The 26138-nt window shown below is 36.6% G+C and overlaps 1 protein-coding gene across 1 annotated transcript in view; it reads right to left on the bottom strand.

Moving 5' to 3' along the window:
• The window catches only part of CSMD1 (CUB and Sushi multiple domains 1), a gene marked incomplete at both ends in the record, with an annotated part of 1184444 nt that overhangs the window by 253165 nt on the left and 905141 nt on the right, over positions 1–26138 (bottom strand). The window contains 5 exons of the mRNA XM_080616376.1: positions 3776–3964; positions 5330–5537; positions 6927–7051; positions 10483–10671; positions 23805–23992. Of these exons, the coding sequence (XP_080472502.1) occupies positions 3776–3964; positions 5330–5537; positions 6927–7051; positions 10483–10671; positions 23805–23992 (899 nt within the window). The remainder of the gene's footprint in view (positions 1–3775; positions 3965–5329; positions 5538–6926; positions 7052–10482; positions 10672–23804; positions 23993–26138) is intronic.

Below are 26138 nucleotides of genomic sequence, written 5' to 3'. Positions count from 1 at the left end.
ACTGTGACTGCAGAAATGCCTTACTGTGGGATACATGCTGGAGTGTCATTAGTTAAGTAAAGGCTGCAGGACAGCTCTTTCAAATGCAATCACTGTGTCCAGAAAAGTAGGAAACAGTGTGCTTGTGTGAAAAGAGACTGCACTGCCTTATCTGCAAATACCAGCTACTAGCACATTTGACAGGGAAGCCATCACTGGTATTTAAGTGCTTTTGAGGAAGCTTTTACAGTAAATGAGGTTTCTTTATGGATGCCTCCACTACCTTTCTTTTAAACAATTCAGGAACGCAAAATTCTCTTGTGAGGAGACTGGCAATCCTGGAATTTCTACAGTAGATGTAAAAAGGTGGAGGGAAGGGATCTTCCAGAAAAGCCACATGATGTCAATGTAAACAAAGTGTTCACCACACAGCAACTCCTTCCATAGGAGCAGCACAGCTTTAAGATTAAAAAAAAAAAAAAAAAAAAAAAAAAAAAAAAAAAAAAAAGAAAAGAAAAATATTAATCTTCCAAGATGGAGGGAATTTGACATCACCTTGTGTAATGATCATATCTGTTCTTTAAACAGTGCAAGTGGAGTCAAGCCAAGGGGCCTGGATCTTCTCCACGCTTTTTAACTGTTAACAGTAAAACTCTTCTCATTAAATACTAGCAAGTAAACAGCTGTAGGCACAAATGGCTTTCTTGACAGGAGGGAGAGATCCTACTGGAGCACACATTTAGAAAAGGAGTGATGACCCAAAGGGAATCTCTAGGGAGAGTCTTCAAAACTGTGATGAGCTGGAATAATACTGCATAGCCACTTTAGGTACAGGGCTGAGATAAGAATTAAAATAATTCTAATTAAAAAGACAAAAGAGTGAAGGGTTGACACAGGGAAAAATATTTTCAAGGCCACCTGTTTATGAATGTCTACCTGATTTTGCAGATAGATTTGGCACTGTCTTTTTGCTGTGAAAACGAGAGTCCTTACTGAAGAAGAAGTGATGCTGTCTTATTCTGAGCACCAACCACCCTCCAGGTACTGAGATAAAGACCTTTGAAGTTCAAGGGAAGACCATCTACCTTCACACCATGGACAGGCCAGTGAAAATGGTGATAGTGCAGTCCTCATGGGACTCAAAGTATTGGACTAAAAATGTCAGGGTCATGATGTTAGGATAAACAGATCTCCCAAGCTCTGATTCTGCCTCACTTGGAAAATAACTCTTCAAAGGAGAAGCAATGGTGAAAAAGCCCAAGTGGTTCTCTGATGAGGAAAATTTCAGAATATGTTGGAGATGAACCCTGAAGGAAGGACTTGAAATTATTTACTTGGATGGAGAAGGGCGAATGGCAATACCTTCAGAAATCGTGTTGGTCGGTTTGGGTTTTTTATTACCGGCAGATGAAACTGAGTATTAATTCTATGGTACACATCAGTATGTGCTTGTGTGCATGTGTAGTTTACAAATCAAATGCAATTAAATTTGAAAGGCTTTCACCCTGAATCTGATGAAAGGAATCATGAAAGCATATGTTATCGTGTGTCCTAGAAGAGCCAAAGAAATCTTTGTCAGTATATAAAGGTTAATGTGTATAAATCATGTGTATAAATCATGTAGATGAGTTTGATGTGTAGAAATGATAATAAGGAAGAAATAATCAAGAGGCTACTGAACCCAGTAATGTACTTAAGATTTTGTGCCACTGAGTTGAGACTAGCTTTAACTTCTGAATCTACACTCTAAAGCCAGCAGATTTTAGGACAAGTACTTTCTTTTCATGCTGTTGAGAAAGAAGTCTTTGTATGAACTCCTGTTCGAGGTAAGATGGTATCTTCATCCCTAATGTCTCAGATACCATTGCAACAAGAAATGGGACCTATATAAACATTCTTGGTGCTAAGAACACTGCACAATTAGAAGTTTTCTTTTCTTCAACAACAGGAGCTCATAGGGAGTGAATTTACCATTCATACCTATGGACAGCTACAGAATAGCTGAACACTCCTAAAACTTAGGGAAAATAAAATGTTTTAGGTTCAAAGTGAGCATGTGAATATTATTCTAGTGAAATTTGCACACTTTAAATCAATATGGACTGAAGGAATTAGGTCTCTTCTTCCTGGAGAAGGCTCGGGATCTTTATTACAGTGTTGCAGTAATGAAAGGGTGACTACAAAGAGAACAGAGGCTCTGTCTTCACAAGAAACCACGAGGAGAAGACAAAGGGCAACACGTACAAATTGCATCAAGAGAGGATTCATCTCAATATAGAAAACATCTTTTTCACAGTGAGAACAGTCAGTCACTAAAACAACCTCCCCAGAGATGTGTCAGAATCGCCTCATCACAGTAGTTTTTAAGACGCAATTGCACAGGGTGCTAGATAATCTAATCTAGGCTTCCCTTCCCACAAAAGTGACCTTTCAAGGTCACTTAAACCTGGGCTGCTCTGTGATTCTGTGATACAGGATGGTGCATACTTGGTTAGCCAACATTCATAGACCAACAGTGTTAAGAAGCCAGTGATATTTCTAAGACAAATCAAGCTGAAAAGCCTAAGACTTAAATCTAGATTTTCTAAATTAGTGGCAAACTCCATATCATAGAGTCACAGAATCATAGAATCAGGATCCAGTATTTTTCCACCCTCACTGTAAAAAAATTCTTCCTCCCGTCCAGCCTTAATCTCCCTTCTTATAGTCTTAAAACCATTGTCCCTCGTTCTATTGCAACAGGCTCTGCTAATTATTACTTTGGTTTCTTTCTCATCTGCAATTTCTTTCATCATGGGTTAAATAGCTATCATGAGTTAAATAATCATCATGGGTTAAATAACCCCAGGTTTATAAAAGAAAATTAGTAATAGTTTACTTTTTTCCATAAAAACTATACACTATATGCATCTCATGTGCATATACAATGCAGGTGATATGCCTTTCAGATATAGAGATCTATCCCTTTAAAAGAAACACAAGAAAAAAGCTGAAGCTGAGTTTCTCTCTTCATGAAATAAAATCTTATTTAAAACAAGAGCCCTCTTAAGGAAATGCATTTAGAAGTGCATGGAACAATTTGACATTTCAGAAGCATTATGTCAATAGTAGCTGATGAGATTCACTTGACATGTTGGTGATAACACCATCTCACAAATCAAATACAGGAACTGTAAAAATTTTGTAAAATCTAGTCCCAGAGCTTTTCCCAGAAAAGAACTGTTCACTCACTTTGAGTATACAGTTTCTGATTTCAACAGCAATTTTTAAAATTAGTTTACAACACTGGAATGCAGTTCATAGTTTATAAACTGGGCAAAAAACACCCAAACCCCTCCCACTCAACCAAAACACAGCCACCAGTTTTGAGTTACAAGAATAAGAGCACAATATGAAAAAAAAAAAAAAAAAAAGACACCTTAGAACCAAGCGAGGGGACTCTAAAATAGGCTCTTTTCACCTAAAATCTCTAAACAGTGTTTCTTTACCCTGAAAGACAAAGTATGAAATTTATATCTTAATTATGGCAAACATATATTTCAATAATTAGATTTAAATTTTATCTCACAAGACATTTTGATACTATTTTCTATCACAATTCTAACTATTCCTCTTTCTTATTTTTGTTCTCCAAGTAAGAGAGACATGCATTACTTTTATCTTGCACTGACGGAGTTCGTACAGCTTGGGGATCAATGCTTTCAACCCAAGGACTTTGTTCTCTGCTCAGTATTCTGACACATGCCATGTGCTATTAACGATTTGATGAATGAAATGAAAGCATGTGACCACCTACCCACACACCTTGGCAGAGGTGCACTCCATACACGCCGACCACCTCCCAGGCAGGTAAGTTTGTTAGCACCTTCCAGGCGATATCCAGGGAAACAAGAAAAGATCAAGGAATCTCCCACACCAAAATGAAAACCAATTCGCCTACTGAAGGCTGGAACACCAGGATCATCACATGGCTCCAGATCATATTCTGAAAACAATAAAACATCATATCTAAATAAATGGGACAAAAAATAAAAATAAAATACATTTTAAAAAGCTTATTACATTAGCTGCCTTGTGCCAGTATAGAACACTTGGAAAACACATATTTCTGAGTTGTGTTCTCTACTAAAACCCAGTACTGTTTCTGTATGTCTACTACGGCTAAATATACTGTAATAATGTATCATGTCCCACCCACACATTTTTTTCTTTTTAATTTCAAGGGCTGTGATCAGCTTATACCGTAAGTGGTTTACTATAATTTTAATTACATTCTTTATATATAATTCTTGGCTCATCTGAACTTCCAAACAGTTTTAGAAGAGAGACTTACAGTTAAAAAAAATAATTATGTAATGAAGAACAGTCTAACAAAAAAAAATCAAACAAAGGGTCAGGTGAATGAAAAGACAATGCCTACATTTTCAGAAAGTTCACTTGAGCTTCCTAAGTAAACCTACACTCTTAATAAGCCAATTCCCATTTGCCACCTTTTAGAAATCCTACAGGTGTCACTCAACTGAAAATACATATATACGTATGTATGTATTTTAGAGATGTCTCAAGTGCCTATGTTTTGGTTTTTCGTTTTGGTCTTTTTTATAACTATGCATCAGGAATGATTAAGGTAGAGACAGAACAAATTAATGGGAAAAAATCGGGGCTGTTACATACAGAGGGACTAGATCAAATTTAGAAAATGTCTGAACTACACATTCTGATTGTATGAAAATAAGGTTACACACTCACTCATTTGTGTCATAAGCTTAATGTACCTGGTAGTATTTCTAAAAATAGTTATTTAATATAAATGGTGGCACATGATGGCTACCTATGTGTATGTCAGCTGTAGGTAGGGCATAAAACTTTGCTTGTGTTCAAAAAAATTCAAGGTCTACAATTTTTCCCATTCCATTCACAATATTTTGTCTATTTTTCTACAGGTTACCTAGCCCTCTACCATCTTGAGTTATTAATACACTATCAGGGATTTTTAATATTCACATTTACATTCCTAACTTGCAAAACTGCTGAATTCTGATTTAGTTGGTCCAAAGTGCTTTTTTCACTCTTAATTTTCCTCCAAGAACTATTGGAACTAATGGTTCTCTGAGAACAGGGAGAACTCCTTAAAACAGTCACATCACCAACATCCTTCTCAATCATTTAGCCACATATAAACCTTAGCTACTTTTCTATGATAGAGACTATACAGTTTCTACCAACTTTTTACTAGTGCTTCATAATGTTTCTGCTTTATACAAGTAAAAATAGTATCCGGAAACAGTTTCCAACTGTTTAAGAGTTTAAGAGTTTCTAACATTCTGTTCAGCAGAATGGAATTTCTTACCTGAAAATGTAATGTTGAAGCCTTCATAAGAAATTGAAAAATCAGATATAAATCGAAGCTGTGCAGTAAAATTTCCGAACAGGCCAGCTTTAATTGAAGGGGGTAAGACTGAGCCAGTTAACCTGGCTACTGGTTCTGTGAAGCTGCCATCTTCAGTAATAAGCAAATAGTCATGAGAGCTCTCAAGGTGAAAAGTATGAAAAACCAGCTGTACACCTTTAAAAACATTAAAAAGGGGGAAAAGAAAAGTATTTAATAGGAAGTTTTTACTTTATACATAATGTCACAGAAAGTGAATATTACATTATATGGAAAGGTTTTTAGAAAAAATGACATATGGAATGAAACCCTAAAACTCAGAATAAAAAAAAACAACCTTGCACAAAGCACTTGTGCTCAAACAATATGTGCAGTGTGGATGTTTGTTTAGCTCACCATAAATCAATAATTTGAAAAATTCGGTGTTATTTGTACACACAGCATTCTAAAAATCTGAATTTGTATTGTATAGATTTTATTCAAGTTCTTGTATGCATCTCTAATTTATAATCTCTGCCATGATCTCACTATTCAACTAGGAGGCATACTTTAATAAGCGACTAAAATTTTTCATTCATGCTTTATTTTTCCATTTCCTCCAAAACAATTCTGGTTTTTACTCTAAAAGTAAAATAATACAAGGATAAAGCATGTACAAGTTTTCTGTACAGTCTTCCATATGTAGAGATTTGTATTTTCTGGGACCAGTCATAAAAAGGACTGTTTTTTTCAGTTGCCAACTTCCAGTGTAGTGATGAATTAAGTTTTGAACTACAGTTATGTTTTCAGATACGATTATTTACTCTGGGGAACAACACTCTTCTTAGAAAGTCTTCTCTTATATTTTACATTTAAAATGCCACAAAAGTTCAAAACAAAATCCAATTTGCAAGAAAATTTTTAAATAGTAGAAACTTCCAATGCAGTTCTTGCACTATTACTCATAAAGACTATCACAAAGACTTTCTATGACAAGAAAAGGAGATTGAGGAATATTTTTATTATTTTTAGATTCAGTGGTATGAAATGCATCATAAGTACTTCCATAAGTTCTTTTACACATTACCCTATCAATTAAGCTAACAAGCTTAACTGTGCACACAAATGTTAATCAGATGCATATGTAACAGAAAGATACATAATTTTTGGCCTTAAAAATTGACATCTAGAATCTAAGGTTACTAATACACAGATCAAATCTGTTTCTTCATGCTTAGTAATGAAGAAGAGCTATCAAGAAGGTCCCAACAGCTTTCACTGAAAAATTTAGTGCTATTTAACAAGTAACTGTTATTTTCATATATTTTACTTCGATTTTCTGTCCATTTTTCTAACAACACATTTCCTCTGGTAACTGTTAAAAGCATGTTTCTTTTCCTAAATAAACACAAACTAGAAACATCACATTTGAACCTATTTATTTTGGAAAATTAAACTTCTTCCTCAGGAGTGGCAGAAAGCACTAATTTAACTCAGTTCATAAAAGGCATTCTATTGAATATATGTGTTTGATTTATTTAAACACAGATATTACATATACGTATGTAATTCATATCACATTCTTACCCTTGCCGTGTGACACTTCAATAGTCCAAGTACAGTTTAAAGAGTTTGGATAAAAATCAGGAAAACCTGGCGAAAGAACAGTTCCACTCCTGCCATGAACGTATCCACCACATAAAGCTTAATAAGAGAAAAAAAAAAAAGTTGAGGAGAAAAGCCAAAAGAAGTCATACTGACGTCCTGGGTTTTATTAAAAAAAAAAATAAATAAATAAAATAATAACAATTAAAAAAATCCGGTTCACTTTTTGAACTACCCTTAAAACTAGAAGTAGGGTCAAGTATGAAAATAAGAAGTTAATTCATCCAAAGCCAACAATTTGTTTGTTCATAAATTAGTCCTTAAAAGGGAGTTTATTTTTCATCTACAGTCTCTCTGATTACCAGAATACAAAATTAAAGAAAATTTTGTTCTGGAATACTGCAAGTATTGTCGTAATTTAAGAAATAAGATTTTGGGATTTTATGTAAACTAAATAAAAAAATCAAATATTTTGCAACTAATTTTCTTGCACCACGTATTTAGAAAAGTATATATTACTTCAATTATAGGAAACAATATTATTTCCAAAACCAAATGTATTTTTTCTTTTAAATAACAGAAAAGTTTGTCCCTATTTTACTTCTCCTGCAATAGTCAGGGGAAAAAAAAAATAAAAAAGAAAGTGTATTTTCCTGTCTTTTAAAGATTCAGATTGTCCCATCATAAGTAATTTATTTGGAACTCAATATTTTGAAAGACACAAGAACTACACTAGGAAACATTTTATGCATACTAGCATTTGCTAAACTAGGCTGCTTAAATGTGCATGATGAATTAATTAAAGTTTAAGATTTTCATGCTGAATTGCTCACTAATCTTATAAATACAGCATGGCTGTGCTTTCTTACTCATCGGTTCCTGTTCAGCTTTTTAATTCTCCTTTTTAATTTTAATAAGCTAAATATTTAACAAAGTTTTAAGATAGTTTTAGTCTTTCTCATGCAGAGTGATATACTTTGCCATAAACTAGATGGCAAATATACATGACAAAAATGTTCAATAAACATGCGGTATTTGTAAGTAAATGTGTATATACGCATATTTAATAAATACATATATACATACAAACAGGTTTTTTTAAAAACCTTCTTATTAGACTAAGTTGTTTTTTGAAGTTTTTATTTTGTTTTTACTTTATATATTATACACAGTTGAAAATAAGTAGAAGGAAAATAGTTGTTTCTAGTCTGGCTTTCCCTGCATATATGTATTTCTGCACATAAGCATGAATGACAATATGCATCGTTAAATCCACAGGAAATACACAGTTGATAACATTACTCAATAATAAGTAACTGTCCCTGGTTCAGCAGCAGCAGTCAGTTTTTCTCCTTCTTAGTAGCTGGTGCAGCGCTGTGGTTTTGACTTTCGGCCTGGGAATAATACTGATAAAGCCGATGTTTTCAGTTGCTGGTCAGAATGTTTACCCTGACCAAGGACTTTGTGAGCCTCATGCTCTGCCAGGGAGGAGGAGAAGCCAGGAGGAAGCAGGGACAGGACACCTGACCCAAACTAGCCAAAGAGGTATTCCATACCACAGCATGTCATGCCCAGGGATGTAACTGGGAGTGCCCCAGAAGGCCTGGAACGCTGCGGGGTGGGGGCGAGGTACCGGTCAGTGAGCAGTTGTATTCTCTTCCCTTGTTATTTCCTTTATCATTATTATTGGTGGTAGCAGTAGTGATTTGTGTTATACCTTAGTTATTAAACTGTTATCTCAACCCGTGGGAGTTGCATTCTTTAGATTCTCTCCATCCCTCCAGGAGCAGAGGGAAGAAAGGTGGTGGTGGGGGAAGTAGGCTGCGTGGTTCTAATTTACGGCCTGGGCTTAAACCATGACAGTAATATAATTACAGATATCTGTTTCATAATGCCATAAATGAATGGTCGTATACATTCATTCAAAATCCCTCTTCTTCTGTAAAAATTACAGAAGGAAGAAAAATGTCTGACAACATTCCTTAAAGCAAATATTAAATACAAATAATTTACATAGTTTTAAGTTTAAAATTTAAAATATGCAATTCATCTGGTTTTATTTAGCTCACCCTTTTTAAAACTATTTTCACCTTGACATTATAATATTCTGAGAATGACATATTATTTAGAACTTTAGCTATAGTGTCTCTGTACTTGGTTCTTTTTCTTTGTTAGCATGAAACAAAACAAGAAGCTTTTCCCTCCGGGATTTATTCTGGTGATACAATTTCTGAAGTTGCAATTTTGGTGACTTCAAAATGCTCAGTTAAATCTGTCATATTCGAAAAATCTGGGTCACAACAGTTTGTCAAAAGGCAAATACACTAACACAATAATTACCTAAAAGGAGTTATATTTTGTCATTTTAGACTACTAAATTCAATGTAGTTGAATATGTGCAGAAAAAAGCAGAAATTGAGTGTAATCCTTGTATGCTGCTTGCCTGGAGGCCCTACTCTAGAAAGGCTTTAAATTTTCTATTACACACTTATGCTGAAAGTGGGGAATAAGGGGCTCTTTCAATGAGCAAAAAATAACTAGATATTCCCATAGTTCAATGCTCATAAACATAAAAAATAGTTGAATATTAGTGGTTTAACTCGAAAAAATGCATTCACAAATTTTAGTAGAAAGTAAACGGAAAGAGAACAGGATACTAATCAAAGTTAAGATTCCTACAATAGTGTTCTTAACCCACTGCAGCAAAGCAAACAAACAAAAGGATCCCATAAAACCAACAGAAGAATACTAAATATGCTTTGCTCATTTTAAAATCACAGCTTATGGGAAGCCTGCTGACACTCCAAAGCTCATCAACTGTGCCAACGTACAGTTTAAAACCTGATCACAAAATGCAGTTTAAAACAGTTGTTTGCTTCTGTCCTTGCAAAGGAGGAACAAGTTGTAGTGCTTACAAGGTCAGTGAGTTTGAATGGTAGATTAGTTTGCTTTGCAGTGATTAAGAGCTTTTAACTATGTAATAATATTTGGTAGTTCATAGGTTTTGTGTATGGGGCCAGAAGGCTGAGTGTTTCATGAAAGTTCTAGACAGTTTCATATTGCATATCCCCCAAAACAATTAATGAACTAATAAAAATTTCAAAGCAAAAATATGTCAAGAAACTTATCAGGCTGATGATGATCTTATTTAGTATTGAGTATCCTAAATTTTGAGCAATCATTTTGGTATTCTTTATTCCAAGTTTAAAATAAAAGGTAATTGGCTTTGCTTCAAAAATGTTACTTGTATGGCACCATTTTCATTCACACTTGAACAGTGGCACCCTCTGAGAATTTTCATTTTTCTGTTGGTGAATATACACCTGCAAATTTCAATGTACATTACAGTACTTGACTGAAAGTTGATACAGGGATGTAAAGTATGGCTTTTACTAATAGCTAAATAATTTTTTTTTAAGTGTGGATCTTGGTGTAATTAAGGGAGGTAGTAGTAATGATATTACTTCTCAAAAATAGGAGACTATTTTCCTTGGACTTTAAAGTTGCCATCTGAAAAACTTGATACTTACCATCACAACTGGGTAATGCATGATTCCACTGATGGTTTCTTTCACATATGAGTGGTTCATCATCACTGAGTGTATATCCTGGATCACAGCTAAAAGTTACTGTGGAGCGGATGTTAAAGTTGTTACCATGGCGATGACCATTCACAGGAATCCCTGGGTCGAGGCAGGAATCTGATTCCAGAGTAACACCTGAAACACAGATTTAATTTATTCCCCCTTTTTAAATAAATAAAAAATAATAATTAAAAAAACAAAGGCAGCAAACTAAGACAGAAGGAAGAAGGAGTTGTCAAAAGATATCTGTTGGCATTGCCTGAGAACTGATGTGAGATATCAATCATTTTCTCTAGCTGTTGTCAGATCATAGTTTTTCCATTTTCAATCTCATAGAATAGAGAAGCACAAATGAAGAACAGGAAAAGATTGGAGCTTTGAAGTATAATTTATCAAGCAATGAAAAAAAAAGCCTGCAAAAGCACTGGACATCTGAAACTACAGGAGGATATTAAGGTCCAAAGTATGAATACAAATTTTGATACTATATAAACTTATTTGATTATTTCATCTATTCAGTTTCTGATTCTGTGGGACAATTCAACTTTTCTCTGTCACAGTAACAATTACTTGATTTAGCAAAAGTAGTGTTGAAAAACTGCAGCTGATGAACTCAGAAAAGACTTATTTCCTACAGATACCATCATATATATTAAAAATAGACAATGAACATAGCTTATGCAATGTGTAACTCTTAAGTGACAGGAGTCTTTTGTAATTATGTCTTATAGTACAGATTGAATAGTGTTTGCTCAATAAACCTGAAGCTATACACTGAACAAGGAAAAAAAAACCCTCAAAATTATCAAATGGAGGCTCATTAACAGAGCATTATCCATTATGCTTATAGTGATAGCAAACATTTGTGAAATTTAATCATATAATGAGCTATAATGGATACACACAAGGGAAACAAATAAAGACTCTCTATTGGGATGGAATTTCTTTTATCTTATGGATAAAAAGATTTGTGACACCGCAGGGGGACCCATACTGAAGCAATCTGCTCCAGCCTGAGTCTGTTTGTAAAGAACTGCAGCTTGTGGGAAGGATTCACACTGGAGAAGTTTGTGAAGGACTGTCTGCCATGGGAGGAACCCCATGCTGGAGCAGGGGAAGAGTGTGAGGAGTCCTCACCCTTAGGCCGAAGAAGCAGCAGAGACAGTGTGTGATGAACTGACCACAACCCCCATTCCTGTCCTCCCGAATCTCTTGTGGGGAGGAGGTAGAAAAAACTGGGAGAGAAGTTGAGCCCAGGAAGAAGAGAGAGGTGGAGGGAAGGCATTTTAAGATTTCACTTTATTTTCTCATTACCCTACTCTGATTTTAATTGGCAATAAATTAAATAAATTTTCATGAGTCAAGTCTGTTTTGCCCATGATGGTAATTGATGAGTGAACTGTCCCTGTCCTTATCTTGACCCACAAGTCTTCTGTTACATATTCTCTCCCCTGTTCTGCTGAAGAGAGCGAGTGACAGAGCAGCTTTGGTGGGCACCTAGTATCCAACCAAGGTCAACCCACCACAATCTTCCTCTTTCCAGGCTCAACTTCTTCCCTTCATTCACAACTCTACAACCTCCCCACCCCTTCCCAGGTGGTGTGTCAGGAATGGGGAATGGAGGTTGTGATCAGTCCATAGGAATGAAGTAGAAGAAGTTAAAAACTAAGATAAAATAATAAAAAAAATATCAGGGCACAGAGTAATGGGCTTAGAATTATAGATATGAGGGTTGGAAGCAGGACTACGAACAAAAATACCATAAATAATGACACTTGCTTGCACAGAGAAATATCCACTGTACCCTCCAGCTATTCTTACATCTCAGTTAAGATTCAGATTTGAAAGCTTATGATCTAGTTTTCATGAGGTATCCCTGACATACTTAAATCCTTGATGAATAAGTTTAAATTCTTGATGAATAAGTTTCTCTTGGACTTGACTGCATGCTCTTAATGTAAATGTACCATGTTCGCTGACACAGTGCATTTTTAGATTCCCTTCACCTGGCTTAAACAGTTTAATATAGACTCAAAGAACCCTTTTAAGTTTGTAATATTTACAGTGCATGTGCCCTTAATAAATACTAATTGTGTATGAAATTTTAACTTTGATATACATTAATTTTTTGCAGACAAACTACACTTCATGTTTTGAGATATGTTAGAGTAGATGGAGGTCCACAGCAGCACTCTTAAAATTCCTTCCTCTTAGGGCACCCTTTTACCCCTGCCTCAAAACACCAACTGCTTGGGGATTCTGAGTCACTTATAACAGGTAATTTCATCAGTTTCTTTTTGAGAGGATAACTCTAGATTACACTGACTACATTGTTTTTGATTTTTGCAACAAAAACAAAAGCTGTAGCAACCCTATCAGCTTCAAAGTTCCTGACTGAAATAGTGGTGCTGTATAAATTAAAAAGTCAGCTCAGGCAACAGAGCTTTACTCCCAGGGGAATATACTCAGTCTGTAACTTCTAGCAATCATAAACATAGCTAAAAAGAAAAAAAAAATCTTTGCTTAGGACAAAGATTTGGGTTTTTTTCATAATAGGAGATAACATAAGACAAGCTTAATAATGTGCAGTACTGAGAGTCCTGGCTACAAAAAAAACCCCATTATTAATCCATATATGAGAATTTCTGGCACCACAGTGATAAATTTTAGGCTCATATTTGGAAAGAATTGATTTAATCCTAATAACAATTGTCTCAGTATATATAAGAAGAAAGTCTGGGTGAAAACCATATCTTCTCTCTCTCACCCTGCACAATACAGTATTTCTCAAGTAAAGCATGCTCAGTAGCTTCCTCAAAAAATGCTACCTCCACTCCACGTAGCAGTGGGAATTAGATAAGCAGATAATTCTATCCTACAATTTAATTTTTTTTCTCTTCCAAGGAACATAACACACAATCCAAAGTAAATAACAAACATAAACCCAAAAGACTTCGTACATCACTGAATAACTGCAAAATCTGGACAGTCATACTCAAAAACTTTGCTCTGTCAATATTGGCATTTCATCAAGTATTTATCAACCTGTTGTTGTTGTTAGCTATATTAGATGCTTCACTGATTATTAAAACACATATTTTGCAAACACTTAGAATAATATGCTGGTTTAGAAACTGATTTAATCATTAGGTCCCATTACATCTGTAAAAAGGAAATTAGTTTGTTTCTGTAATGCATGAAGCACACAACAGCTATACACTTTTATATACTACATACTCATATACCACATACTTATATATATTTCATACATCTACTTTTTCTGTGACAGATCAAACAGTTCAAACCATTAGAAAAGGGGAATGTTAGGGTAAGATTGCTAAGAGCTTGTTTACAGAATGCTCATCGCACAAAATGGATAAAGAAAACATATAAGAAAACCAGAAAGCAAATCACGTCTGTGTGCCATAACCACTATGCTACCCATTCATGCTAGCTATGGAGCAGTTGCTGTGTCATTCAATAAATCTCAAAAATGCTTTGAACAATAAAAGTGTTTCAGCTGGAAGCCAGAGTGCTATTCTTTGCCATCAGGATAGAATTATCCAGAACATCAGTAAGGCAGATGATAAAAGCAATTTTTTGGACAGAAAGAGAAGCATATTGCCTAATAAAGTTGATCACATAGGTAGACTTATTCTAAAGGAGAAAAGCATGAATTATCTTTGCTTTATTTTTTTTTTTTTGTTTAATAGAGTAGGTGAATGCTTGTCATAATGCAGTTCCAAGAATTAGAACCAGAGGCCACACAATTAAATTACGAGAGGGCCCATTCTCTGGCATCAGCTTCAAAGCACGACATAGATAACATTAATACAGATAAAATCTTTCCCACCTTAAATAAGACTGTTTGCTTTTGAGAACAGTCTCTGGCTGAAGATGTTCAAGGAACGATGTCCAGGTACTGTATGGGAAGATGCTAGTTGGTATTGGCCAAAATAGTACAAGGGATTGTGCTTAAACTGTATGAATGATTACAAGATTGAAGCCAAGACCAGAGATTTTCTAACTTACTGGATCAGATATAGCTCAAGTGGCCAGAAATGCTTTGCTGTAAATTACAAGGCTAAATTAGGCTTAAAGAACTAAAGCCTGCTTACAAACTTGGTGTCAATGTTTTTCCAGCAGCTCTTAAGAGTGTACTACATTTGAACTGGTGCGTGAATACATTTGTACTGTTTGCTAGCAGAATGATGACACTAAAATAAATAGTGTTACATCACAAAAAACTGTGATACACTCAAAAGATTTTAAAAATCTGTGTTACAGAAACCCATTAATAATGTCATAAAGTATGTGGGGAAGCAAAGGTGCTGCAAAATGGGAAGAGAGAAGTGAAAGAGTGTAGTGAGGGGAGCAGAGGATGAAAGGGAAGAGGGAGGTTGCGCAAAGCCTTTTTCATTCATATAAAATTAGAAAAAAAAAAAAATCTTTCTCAAGTAAATACCTGGAGGGTATTTCCAAGTGACAGACCATAACAGTCAAATTTCAGTGAGCACTTCAGTGCATATTATATTTGCTAGTGACTTATGGAAGAGCTAGCATGTAACCTCTGCCCTCATTGCTGAGAGGGACCACAGGAATTTTAACAGAGTTCTAAACTGAACTGTAAGACTAGCTGCAATTTATAGCTACTAGGTACATGAGACTGCTACCATACCTTCCCTCCTGCCTGCCAAGACATCCCTTTTCTAGACTAAAAAGGTACACACATTTCAATGAATCCATATATGTCGTGTTTTAAATGTTAACAACCTCCTACTATTTTTATACCAGGTCCAAAACTAGACAAAATATTCTCTCTGGTCATCAAATGAAGTGAAATAATTATTTTCCAAACATTCCCATATACAGAAATTGTCTTTTAGAATCATAGAAAAACAGAATAATTAAGGTTGGAAAGGACTTTAAGATCATTTAGTCCCAACCCCTCTGCCATGGGCAGGGAAACCTCACACTAAGCCATGTCACCCAAGGCCTCATCCAACCTGGCCTTAAATACCGCCAAGGATGGAGCATTCACAACCTCCCTGGGCAACCCCTTCCAGAGCCTCGCCACCCTCAAAGTAAAGAACTTCCTCCTTATATCTAATCTAAACTTCCCCTAAGTTTTCAGTTTCAATCTGTTACCCCTTGTCCTGTCACTACAGTCCCTGATGAAGAGTCCATCCCCAGCATCCTTGTAGGCCCTCTTCAGATACTGGAAGGCTGCTATGAGGTCTCCACGCAGCCTTCTCTTCTCCAGGCTGAACAGCCCCAGCTTTCCCAGCCTGTCTTCATATGGGAGGTGCTCCACTCCCCTGATCATCCCCGCGGCCCTCCTCTGGACTTGTTCCAACAGTTCCATGTCCTTTTTATGTTGAGGACACCAGAACTGTACACAATACTCCAAGTGAGATCTCAGGAGAGCAGAGTAGAGGGGCAGGATCACCTCCTTCAACCTGCTGGTCACACTCCTCTTGATGCAGCCCAGGGTACAGTTGGCTTTCTGGGATGGAGCGCAAACTGCCGGATCATGTTCATTTTCTCATCGACCAACACCCCCAAGTCCTTCTCTCCAGGGCTGCTCTGAATCTCTTCTCCGCCCGACCTGTAGCTGTGCTTGGGATTGCTCCGACCCAGGTGTAGGACCTTGCACTTGGCATGGTTAAACTTCATCAGGTTGCCATCAGCCCACCTTACAAGCGTGTCAAGGTCCCTCTGCATGGCATTCCTTCCCTCCAGCGTATCAATCAAACCACACAGCTTGGTGTCATCAGCAAACTTGCTAAGGGCACACTCAATCCCACTGTCCATGTCACCAACAAAGATGTTGAACAAGACCGGTCCCAACACCGATCCCTGAGGGGCACCGCTCGTTACCGGTCTCCAGACAGACATTGAGCCATTGACCACAACTCTTTGCGTGCGGCCATCCAGCCAGTTCTTTACCCACTGAGTGGTCCACCCATCAAATTGATGTCTCTCCAATTTAGAGACAAGGATGTCATGTGGGACAGTGTCGAATGCTTGGCACAAGTCCAGGTAGATGACGTCAACTACTCTGCCCCTGTCCATCAATTTCGTAGCCCCATCATAGAAGGCCACCAAATTGATCAGGCAGGATTTCCCTTTAGTGAAGCCATGTTGGCTGTCACCAACCACCTCCTTGTTTTTCATGTACCTTAGCATGCCTTCCAGGAAAATCTGCTCCAAGAGTTTGCCAGGCACAGAGGTGAGACTGATTGGTCTATAGTTCCCTGGGTCATCCATTTTCCTCTTCTTGAAAATGGGGATTATATTTCCCTTCTTCCAGTCATTGGGAACTTCACCTGACTGCCATGATTTTTCAAATATGATGGACAGTGGCTTATCAACTTCATTCGTCAGCTCCTTCAGCACCCCGTGGATGGATTTCATCAGGTTCCATGGACTTGTGCACATTCAGGTTCTTAAGATGGTCGTGAACCAGATCCTCTCCTACAGTGGGCCCAAGGTCTCCATTCTCATGGTCCCTGTATCTGCCTTCCAAGACTTGGGTGGTGCGGTCAAAGCATTTGCCAGTGAAGACTGAGGCAAAGAAGTCATTAAGAACCTCAGCCGTCTCCTAATCCAGGGTAGCCAGTTCTTCCGATAGCTTCCGGAGAGGGCCCACATTGTCCCTAATCTGACTTTTATTCACAATGTACCTATAGAATCCCTTCCTGTTATCTTTCACATCCCTAGCCGAGTTTAATTCTAACTGAGCCTTAGCTTTCCTCACCTGGTCCCTAGCTTCCCAGACAACATCCCTGTATTCTTCCCAGGCCACCTGTCCCTGCTTCCACCTTTTATAAGCTTCTTTTTTCTTTCAAAGTTTCCTCAGCAGCTCCTTATCCATCCAAGGAGGTCTCCTGGCCCTCCTGCTGCACTTCCTTCTAGTTGGCATGCAACACTCTTGAGCTTGTAGCAGGTGATCCTTGAATAGCAACCAGCAGTCTTGGGCTCCCCTGGCCTCTAGGGCTGTATCCCATGGAACCTTACTAAGAAGGTTCCTGAAGAGGCCAAAGTCTGCTCTCTTGAAGTCCAGGGCAGTGAGCTTGCTGCACGCTCTTCTCACTGTCCTGAGGATCTCGAATTTCACCATCTCATGGTCGCTGCAACCAAGGCTGCCCTGGAGTGTCACATTTCCAACCAGCCCTTCCCTGTTCGTGAGCACGAGATCAAGCATGGCTACTGTCCTTGCCAGCTCCTCTATTACTTGCAGGAGGAAGTTGTCTTCCACACAATCGAGGAACCTCCTGGATTGCTTCTGCTGGGCTGTACCTTCACTCCAACAGATGTCAGGGCGGTTGAAGTCCCCCATAAGAACAAGGGCCTGCGGGCCTGAGGCTGTTTCTATCCGCCTATAGAGTGCTTTATCCACAGATTCCTCTTGATCAGGCAGTCTGTAACAGATCCCCACAGTAATGTTTCCCATCGCTGTTCTCCCTTTAACCCTGATCCACAAACTCTGTTGACTGCTCACCTGTCCCCAGACAGAGTTCCATACTCTCCAGCCTCTCCTTAACATAAATAGCAACTCCCCCTCCCCGCCTGCCAGGCCTGTCTTTTCTATAGAGCCTGTAACCTTCCATTCCAACACTCCAGTCTTAGGAGCCATCCCACCATGTTTCTGTGATACCAATAATATCATATCCTCATGAGATGTGCACACATTTCTAATTCCTCTTGTTTGTTCCCCATACTGTGGGTGTTTGTATAGAGGCATCTGAGGCGAGCTCCAAATGAAGCCTGCTCATTGGCTGGAGTGGCTGAAATATCTCTACATTGCTCTGAGCATTTATTACAGGTGCTGGCAACTGACTGGGAGCGTTGGGATGGAATGATGCCCCCCTCCCCCAACACATCTGTAATTCTTTTTTTTCTGTAATTCCTTTTTTGTTTTGTTTTGCATTGATGATTAACTACAATTGCCAGAAGATTTGACTTTCTGCATTACTACTATGTTTTTCTCTAGATTATTTCTGTTCTGTATAAAAAACATATCCTTTTCTACTGTATTTTAATCTTGCATTTTTGCATGTCATTTCTCCTTCCCCATTTGTGCATTTGATTTTTTTTTTTCAATTTCACACCATTTCTTCAGTTAATTTAGTTTGTTTTGAATTCTAACCCTCTCCACCATAGTGCTTGCTATAACTGCAGGTTGGAATCATCCTCAGAATTCGTGTTATCAAAATTGTTAACAAAAGTATCAAGTATTTTTGGATCTAGGCCAGATCACAGTAGGATCCCTACAAATCTGAGTTAATGAACTACTAATTGCTGGCTGCTTTCTACACAGAAGTTTACAAAACTCTTCACAGCATCACAGAATCACGTAACAGGGCAGGAAGGAACCTCTCAGTGTCATTTGGTCTAAGCCTCCTGCTCAAGCAGGGTCACCTAGAGCTGGTTGCCCAGGAGCATCCATGTCTGAATGCATTTTTAATATCCCCAAGAATGGAGATTTCACAGTCACTCTGGGCAACTTTTTGCAGTGCTAACTGAAGTGCTTGTTACACCTGTAATAATTTCATCTAGACCAAATTTCTGCATTTCCTCTGGAAGACTTCTAAAACCTTTTTAAATGTCAACACAAAGCTGTTTCCTTCCCTTTCCATTCCTAAATCTGCAAAACCAGTTAACCTGTCAAGAAAGAAATGAGGTTGGTTTGATGTAAGCTGTTCTTATCAAACACAAATCATTTGTTCCTTATCACCTTGTTTATCAGCTTGAAACTAGTATCTTTAAAGAGTGAAGATAAAACTAATGTCCTGATCCTTCTGGTCCTCATCATCTTATTTTAACTTTTTTTTTCCATCTCTCCTCTCTTTGAAATGTGTGTGCCTTTCTGAAACTGTTTGAAACTTCCCTACAGCTTTAATTTTCAGTGGAATGGCGACTGCTACTGCTTTGCCTTTAAGTATAGCACAGAGAATTTCAACAGTCTGTGATGAATAAAAATATTTTTAATGATATCAGTATTGTGCAGTCCCTCTTTCCATATGCTGTATAATTACCTTGTGAACATTCCTTTAATTGTATATGGTCAAAAAGCTTTTCTGTGAATTTTGCAAAACAGGAACAGAACATTTAGTATTCCGTGTGACAGCTGATGTTCACCTTAATTTTTATGAAGTAATGATTTTTATTTTTTACTCTTATTTTGAATTTATTTATAGATATTTTTGTTACTGTTTGTCTCCTTCTGTACCTAAGTATGCATTTTAGATTTCCTGATTTCATTCTAAGAGATCTGTGTTATTCTTTGATCATAGAAAAACAGAATAGTTAGGGTTGGAAAGGACCTTAAGATCATCAAGTTCCAACCCCCCTGCCATGGGCAGGGATACCTCACACTAAACCATGTCACCCAAGGCCTCATCCAGCCTGGCCTTGAACACCACCAAGGATGGAGCATTCACAACCTCCCTGGGCAACCCATTCCAATGCCTCACCACCCTCTCAGTAAAGAATTTCTTCCTTATATCCAATCTAAACTTCCCCTGTTTAAGTTTGAACCCGTTACCCCTTGTCCTGTCACTACAGTCCCTGATGAAGAGTCCCTCCCCAGCATCCTTGTAGTCCCCCTTCAGATACTGGAAGGCTGCTATGAGGTCTCCACGCAGCCTTCTCTTCTCCAGGCTGAACAGCCCCAACTTTCTCAGCCTGTCTTCATATGGGAGGTGCTCCAGTCCCCTGGTCATCCTCGTGGCCCTCCTCTGGACTTTTTCCAACATCTCCATTTTTACGTTGAGGACACCAAAACTGCACACAGTACTCCAAGTGAAGTCTCACAAGAGCAGAGTAGAGGGGCCATCTATAGCAATGTTTGCATGTATCGAACATTTACATGATTATGTTTTGTATTACAAGGAATTTTTAAATAGCGACACAAACTGATGGTATTTTTTCTTTCTTAAAAAAATAAAAATAAAAGTACATTTTTCTCAACATTTTGTGAAGTCCATGAAGACTGCATATATGTGGGTCTAAACAATTCTTCTCCAAAACAAATTCTAACAAAATACATGATTTTATACAATGAATAAAGGATTAGCCTTATCTTTTTTTTAATACTGATAATGTTTCATTTCAGAAAAATCACAACACTAATTTTGCCAAATTTTTGAATATTAAACAGAAAGCTTTTACAAAGATGGGTGTTTCTTGACTTTAAGCAATTTTTCTCTAAGAGAATTGTAATGTTTATCAAATACATACTGATGGACATGGTAATATGGGATGATTCCTGTCTCAATGCATAACTGAAATATGATCTGTGTTCCATTTTTCAGATAAATTTTAGTACAGAAGGGAATGTTAATCCATAAATCAACACAGACTTTTAAATAAAGCATCTGGATTTAAGAAATAATTGCTCAATTTTCTTTGAAAATGGTCATGCTTTCTTACTTAAGGAATGACAAATTTCAAAAATACCTTAATAAAAGGTGGCTTTACATTAATGGAATTTGTGGATAAAAGTGTGTCTATCTAGTTTCACTTAAGAAAAATACTAAGATTACAGAACCTACTTCACATAAGGAGGGAAGCTGGGAGATCAAGGAAATGTGAGGCATGAGGCGTGCTGGTCAAAAACAATTATAGATTAATTATTCTTGATAAAATTGAATGTTTTATCAATAGTTTTACTTAAAGAATATTATAGGCACATTTTTTTTACTTAGATGCATATGAGGTAACCTACACTGTCTTGCATTAGCTATGTTAAAAGTCATCAAAAAGCTGCATTACAGACATTTAAAGTGGGGAACTTACAATTACCTTCACATCTGAAGTACCTTTTAAAGGGTCACATTTTTATTAAAGCTGTATTACAGGCATATTTTAGCTTAATAGAATATGACTGCAATCTCAGTAGCAACTCATTACACCTTATACGAAGCTTCTGCTTCATAGTTCAGTGATTTAATTTATCAAGGTTATAATTATAATTGGAAGATTTTTAGGATACTTCCAAATAAGACAATTATTTGAATTTTCAAAGAAAATATTCCGAAGCTCTTCTTTGAATTTACAATTCACTGCCTTTTCTTTTACAAGTGTGAGAAATGTGAAGCAAATGAAAGTTCTGTTGTGATATCTTTAATGTTAGCAACTTCTATAGTTGCTCATATATATATATGTATATTTATACATAAATACGTATGCTCCTATATATGTGTACTCCTTTCATAGTCAAAAGAGAGAAAGAGATCTGACCAGCCCACTCAGGGCAAACTAGAGAAAAAAAAGAGAAAAAAAAAAAAATCAGCAAAGTTACAAGAAGAGGTATTTTCTTCTCTCAGTATGTTTCTAGAGCCATCCAATCATAACCAGGATGTCTCCATGTATCTGGTAGACATGGCAAAGGACTTGTGCAAGATCGAAATCTCTGCTACAGCAAATGGTACCTAGGTGGCATAGCACCTAAAATAATTCTAACTCTCCATGGTTAGGCAATTAAATACAGCCCCTGGATTCTACATCAGAGTTTACTGAATTGCTCCCTGGACTCTACTGATTGCATTGATTAGCTCTCCCCTGCCCAGAAGGTAAGCTTCAGGCTCTTGACACTTCAATGTTGACACTTAGATGTTTAATCTGTCAACTGAATGTCATTTGTAATCATACAAAAGCATAAAAGAAACAGCAGTCACTGTCTGTAACTAAGAATGGATGTTAAGCTTTTTGTTAATACCTATTGAAATTCGATTGTCAAATGACTATTTAATGGGAAATATAATTCACAAAAAATAAACAAGTTCACTCCTTAAACTGGGAACATAAAATTACGTAATTCTAAAACAATTCACTTCATATTCTTACTTATTTCTAACAAAAAAAATACCACCAGCCACCCTTTTAAATGCTACTTGTACAAAAAAGAAAGCTGCCAGGGAGCCAATCTGCTCAGAAAGAGCTTGTGAGAAAAAAAAAAAAAAACAAAACTAGCTTTTGTTATGACTTTCAAAATTTGAAATATATTAACTTTTTATATAAAAAAACTTTTATTTATATATATTCTATGCATGAGAACTATATGTAAAAGAAAACAAAGACCATTTACTAGCCTTCAGTCATCTTTTCTTCTTAAAGATCTAACTTAATTTCAAGGTTTAAAGTTCATGACTCAAATCTAATTCTGACATTTTATAAGGCTACCCAGAGAAATTGCACTGAACAACTACTGTCATGGGTGTGAGATATTAACTTTTTCAACAAAGCTAAAAAGTGACTGTACAAATATATTCTAAATAATTGCATAATTAGACCTTTCTCTTTAAGAATGTGCAGAACAGATATTTTATCACTGTTTCAATTTTCACAGGAAAAAAAAAAGGTATCTACCTGTCAGGGGCATTAAAATAAAACATTAAATTATAAATATTTAAGGACTGTCTTACAAAACATAACAGCAACATTTAGATCCAATACAATCAGGGAAAATCAGCATTTGCAGGTAACTCATGCAGAAACCTACCTACTGTTTCCTGTCTTTACATGATTTAGTGGCCTTGCAGTTTATCATGTTACTATCTGTTTAGCCATTATCACCATGTCTGAGCCAAAGCTAAAAGAAGCTATGCAGGATTTCCAACTTTTGATGTAGATATGAAATACAAGTTTGGGCACTCATTCTAGATTCAACATGACAGCAAATTTACTACAATGAGATTCGTTTCCAAACAAGAACACTTGGTAAAACCAATGTTAACTGTTTAGCAAACACACTAAACATATAAGCTCTCTTTATTCAGTACTTCAGTGAATGGCTATACTATCATATAAAGATCAGTGTGACTTTAGACCATTCCTTATACGTCATCTACAGATAAGGTCCAATTCCGCTCAGTACTGCAAACGTGTATTAAAACCAGATAAAAAGAAAGGCGAAGTGTTGGGGGGGAGGGAAGGCCGAACGGACAGACAGATATGCGTACCAAATAAACACCAAAAGGACAATATATCTTTACCCATAAAGACACATTTCTGAAATAACTTTCCATTTGGTTAAATATATAGGTCCCTAAGTATTCTAAATGAAAAAGAACTCCTGAAGAAAAACATTATAAAATTAATTAATAGTTTAAGAACTACCTGTCAACACAATATATAGTAAACATAGTTTATTCTTATATAGCTGTTATTACTTAAGTTCATTCACATTTGTTTGCTCATTTTGAAATTGAGTATTATTTTCAAAATTAAATAAAAATCTATTAGAAAAATATCAGACTTACTCTCATAGTGAATTAGGAAACCAATGCTAGAACGACTGTTGTCTGTAGTGAACAGCAGATACATGTAATTTCCAGTACTGATAAGGAACTGGGGTGCTTGTGTTCCATGGTACTCTCCAATTAACGGTGACGAGTTACCTGGCCCATCTCTCACTTCCAAAGTATCATAATTTACTTCAGTCTGAAACCTGAGAATAAATATGCAAGTCAGCTGGTAGGTAGAGGAATGGTGTTATTTTCCTTAGCTGTCAGGAATGCAACCTATATGTAACCGATGAAGAATATCATGCATATAAAAAATTGCGTATCTACAGATCTATCAGTGTATTACTGAGGATAACAACTAAGGAAGGTTTTACACAGCTTTTTCTTTGCTTTGGTGTATAAAATTCATAAGGGATGTAATATACTTCAGATCAACCATATGACTGGGCTTCAGAAAGACATTTAGTGGGGAATCTGGGTACAAAAATGCCAACTGTCTTAAAAAAACCTGAATTATGAAGATCCAAGAAGTTTCTTGCCTTCAAGCTAAATAATAGTTGGACATCCTAGGAACTTCTTCAATAACATTAAATTATTTAATCACAGTAATTTTATTATTTGATGTTTGAAATTTGGCAAAAGTTGTTTTACATGTTCAGCTGTTTAACTTTTTCTCCAAAGGTTTTTATCTAATGTAGTCTGCTACTCTACTTTTAAATAATTATTTTTGTCCTATGAAGTTTAGCAGTACAGAACCATTAATCTTAAATCAAGCCCTCATTTTGAAATCTGTTACAGCTATAATAAGTGGAATTCCTTAGTTTATCTGTGTCAAAAAAATAGATAATATAGTTAAGAATGGAAAAAGAGACTAACAAGACAGTTGATTTACAAGAATGAATAATTTTAAAATCAACAGCAGAGTCAATGTCTGTGTCAATCACTAAACCACATCACATTTCTCCAGTTCATAAAGGGTATCTGTGCATGCAGTCATCCATTACTAGCTGTTCTTAAATCAAAACCCTCAAATCTGCTCTTTCTGTAGTTGAAACTTTTACTGGCATTTTTTATATCAGATGCTTTTCGAGACAATTTGTGGTTACATCGGATAATTTTGCAAACTGCACCATCTAAACCATGCACACTCAATTTTCCTGTCAACAAAGTCGGTGCCATTACACAGATATCTATCATGGTCTAAATATATTTGCCTGCAAACCCAATATTCTTGTTTTCTTAAGTTGTTAATCTTTCAGAAATGCATATGTTCTAAAATTTTATCTTCTCCTGTGGGGCTTATTATTTCAGCTTCTGAGAGCAACAAACTATGTCCCTGCATAATACAACACTTTTTTTCAAAGTGAATGCCCTTAAGCTGTCTTGCCAATATGGGACACATGTTTAGTGGATCTGGAGACAAGAAACTGTGTTTTTCTAATTAAAGAAAACTGCAAATTGTTAAACATTCATAAAAGGGAAAATATATGGGACATTCCTTCAAAATGTAAATAAGCTTTACACTTTGTTAGGCAATGATGGCAGCATGAACAATTTCCCCTGCTAGGCCATTATATTTTACACACCAATTAGCACTGGTCATGTAAAATCACCTTCGTAGACACATCAGCATCAGTAACAGCAAGTTCAGATTTATTAGCTATATAATAGTCTCTATAGTTCTTCAGTCATGAATCCCTGAAAACAAAAGCATATTAAGCAACTGGAAAGTATCTGTTTGCTGAACTATCAGAGCTAATGACTGCTTGGAAACTGAAAGCACTTCAATACCATTCCTTCCTATTCAGGCAGAAAACTCTCTAGATTTATGGTGCTTCAAACCAAACTATCTACTTTATTTGGATATGTTGGCTAAAATCCAGATGATGGCTTTCACTGCTATCTATCTACTCTTGACAGTGGAATACAGGACTTGCAGGCTTGCTAACAGATGCAGCATTTTCAGGACCAGTTTCTGGCAGTGAAGCCAGCTAGCATGGAATGGCCTACATCCATGCTATTAAATACATCCTTTAGCTTCTCAAACAGGGAGAGATTATTCAAATTTCCTATTATGAATGGTTGCTTGCCCACACTAACTCCTGGCAGTGCTTGACAATTATTAGGGAGAATGCTAATTGGAAAGCTCAAGAAGTATGTTAGAGACTATTTCAACAATTTAACTGCACAGATACATGGGTTCTTGTGTTTGGGAAGGTTCTTTGGTTCTGTTTAATTTACCAAAATAGACAGTCTCAGAGGGCACCACTGAGGTACTTGCCAGTCTTTCAGTACATTTCTACATCTTCAGAGATTATACATAGATTCACCCTGCAGCAGAATGAGGAA

This window comes from Psittacula echo (genome assembly GCF_963264785.1).
Source record: "Psittacula echo genome assembly, chromosome: 4".
Taxonomy (NCBI): domain Eukaryota; kingdom Metazoa; phylum Chordata; class Aves; order Psittaciformes; family Psittacidae; genus Psittacula; species Psittacula echo.
This window is presented reverse-complemented; position numbering and strand designations above follow the sequence as displayed.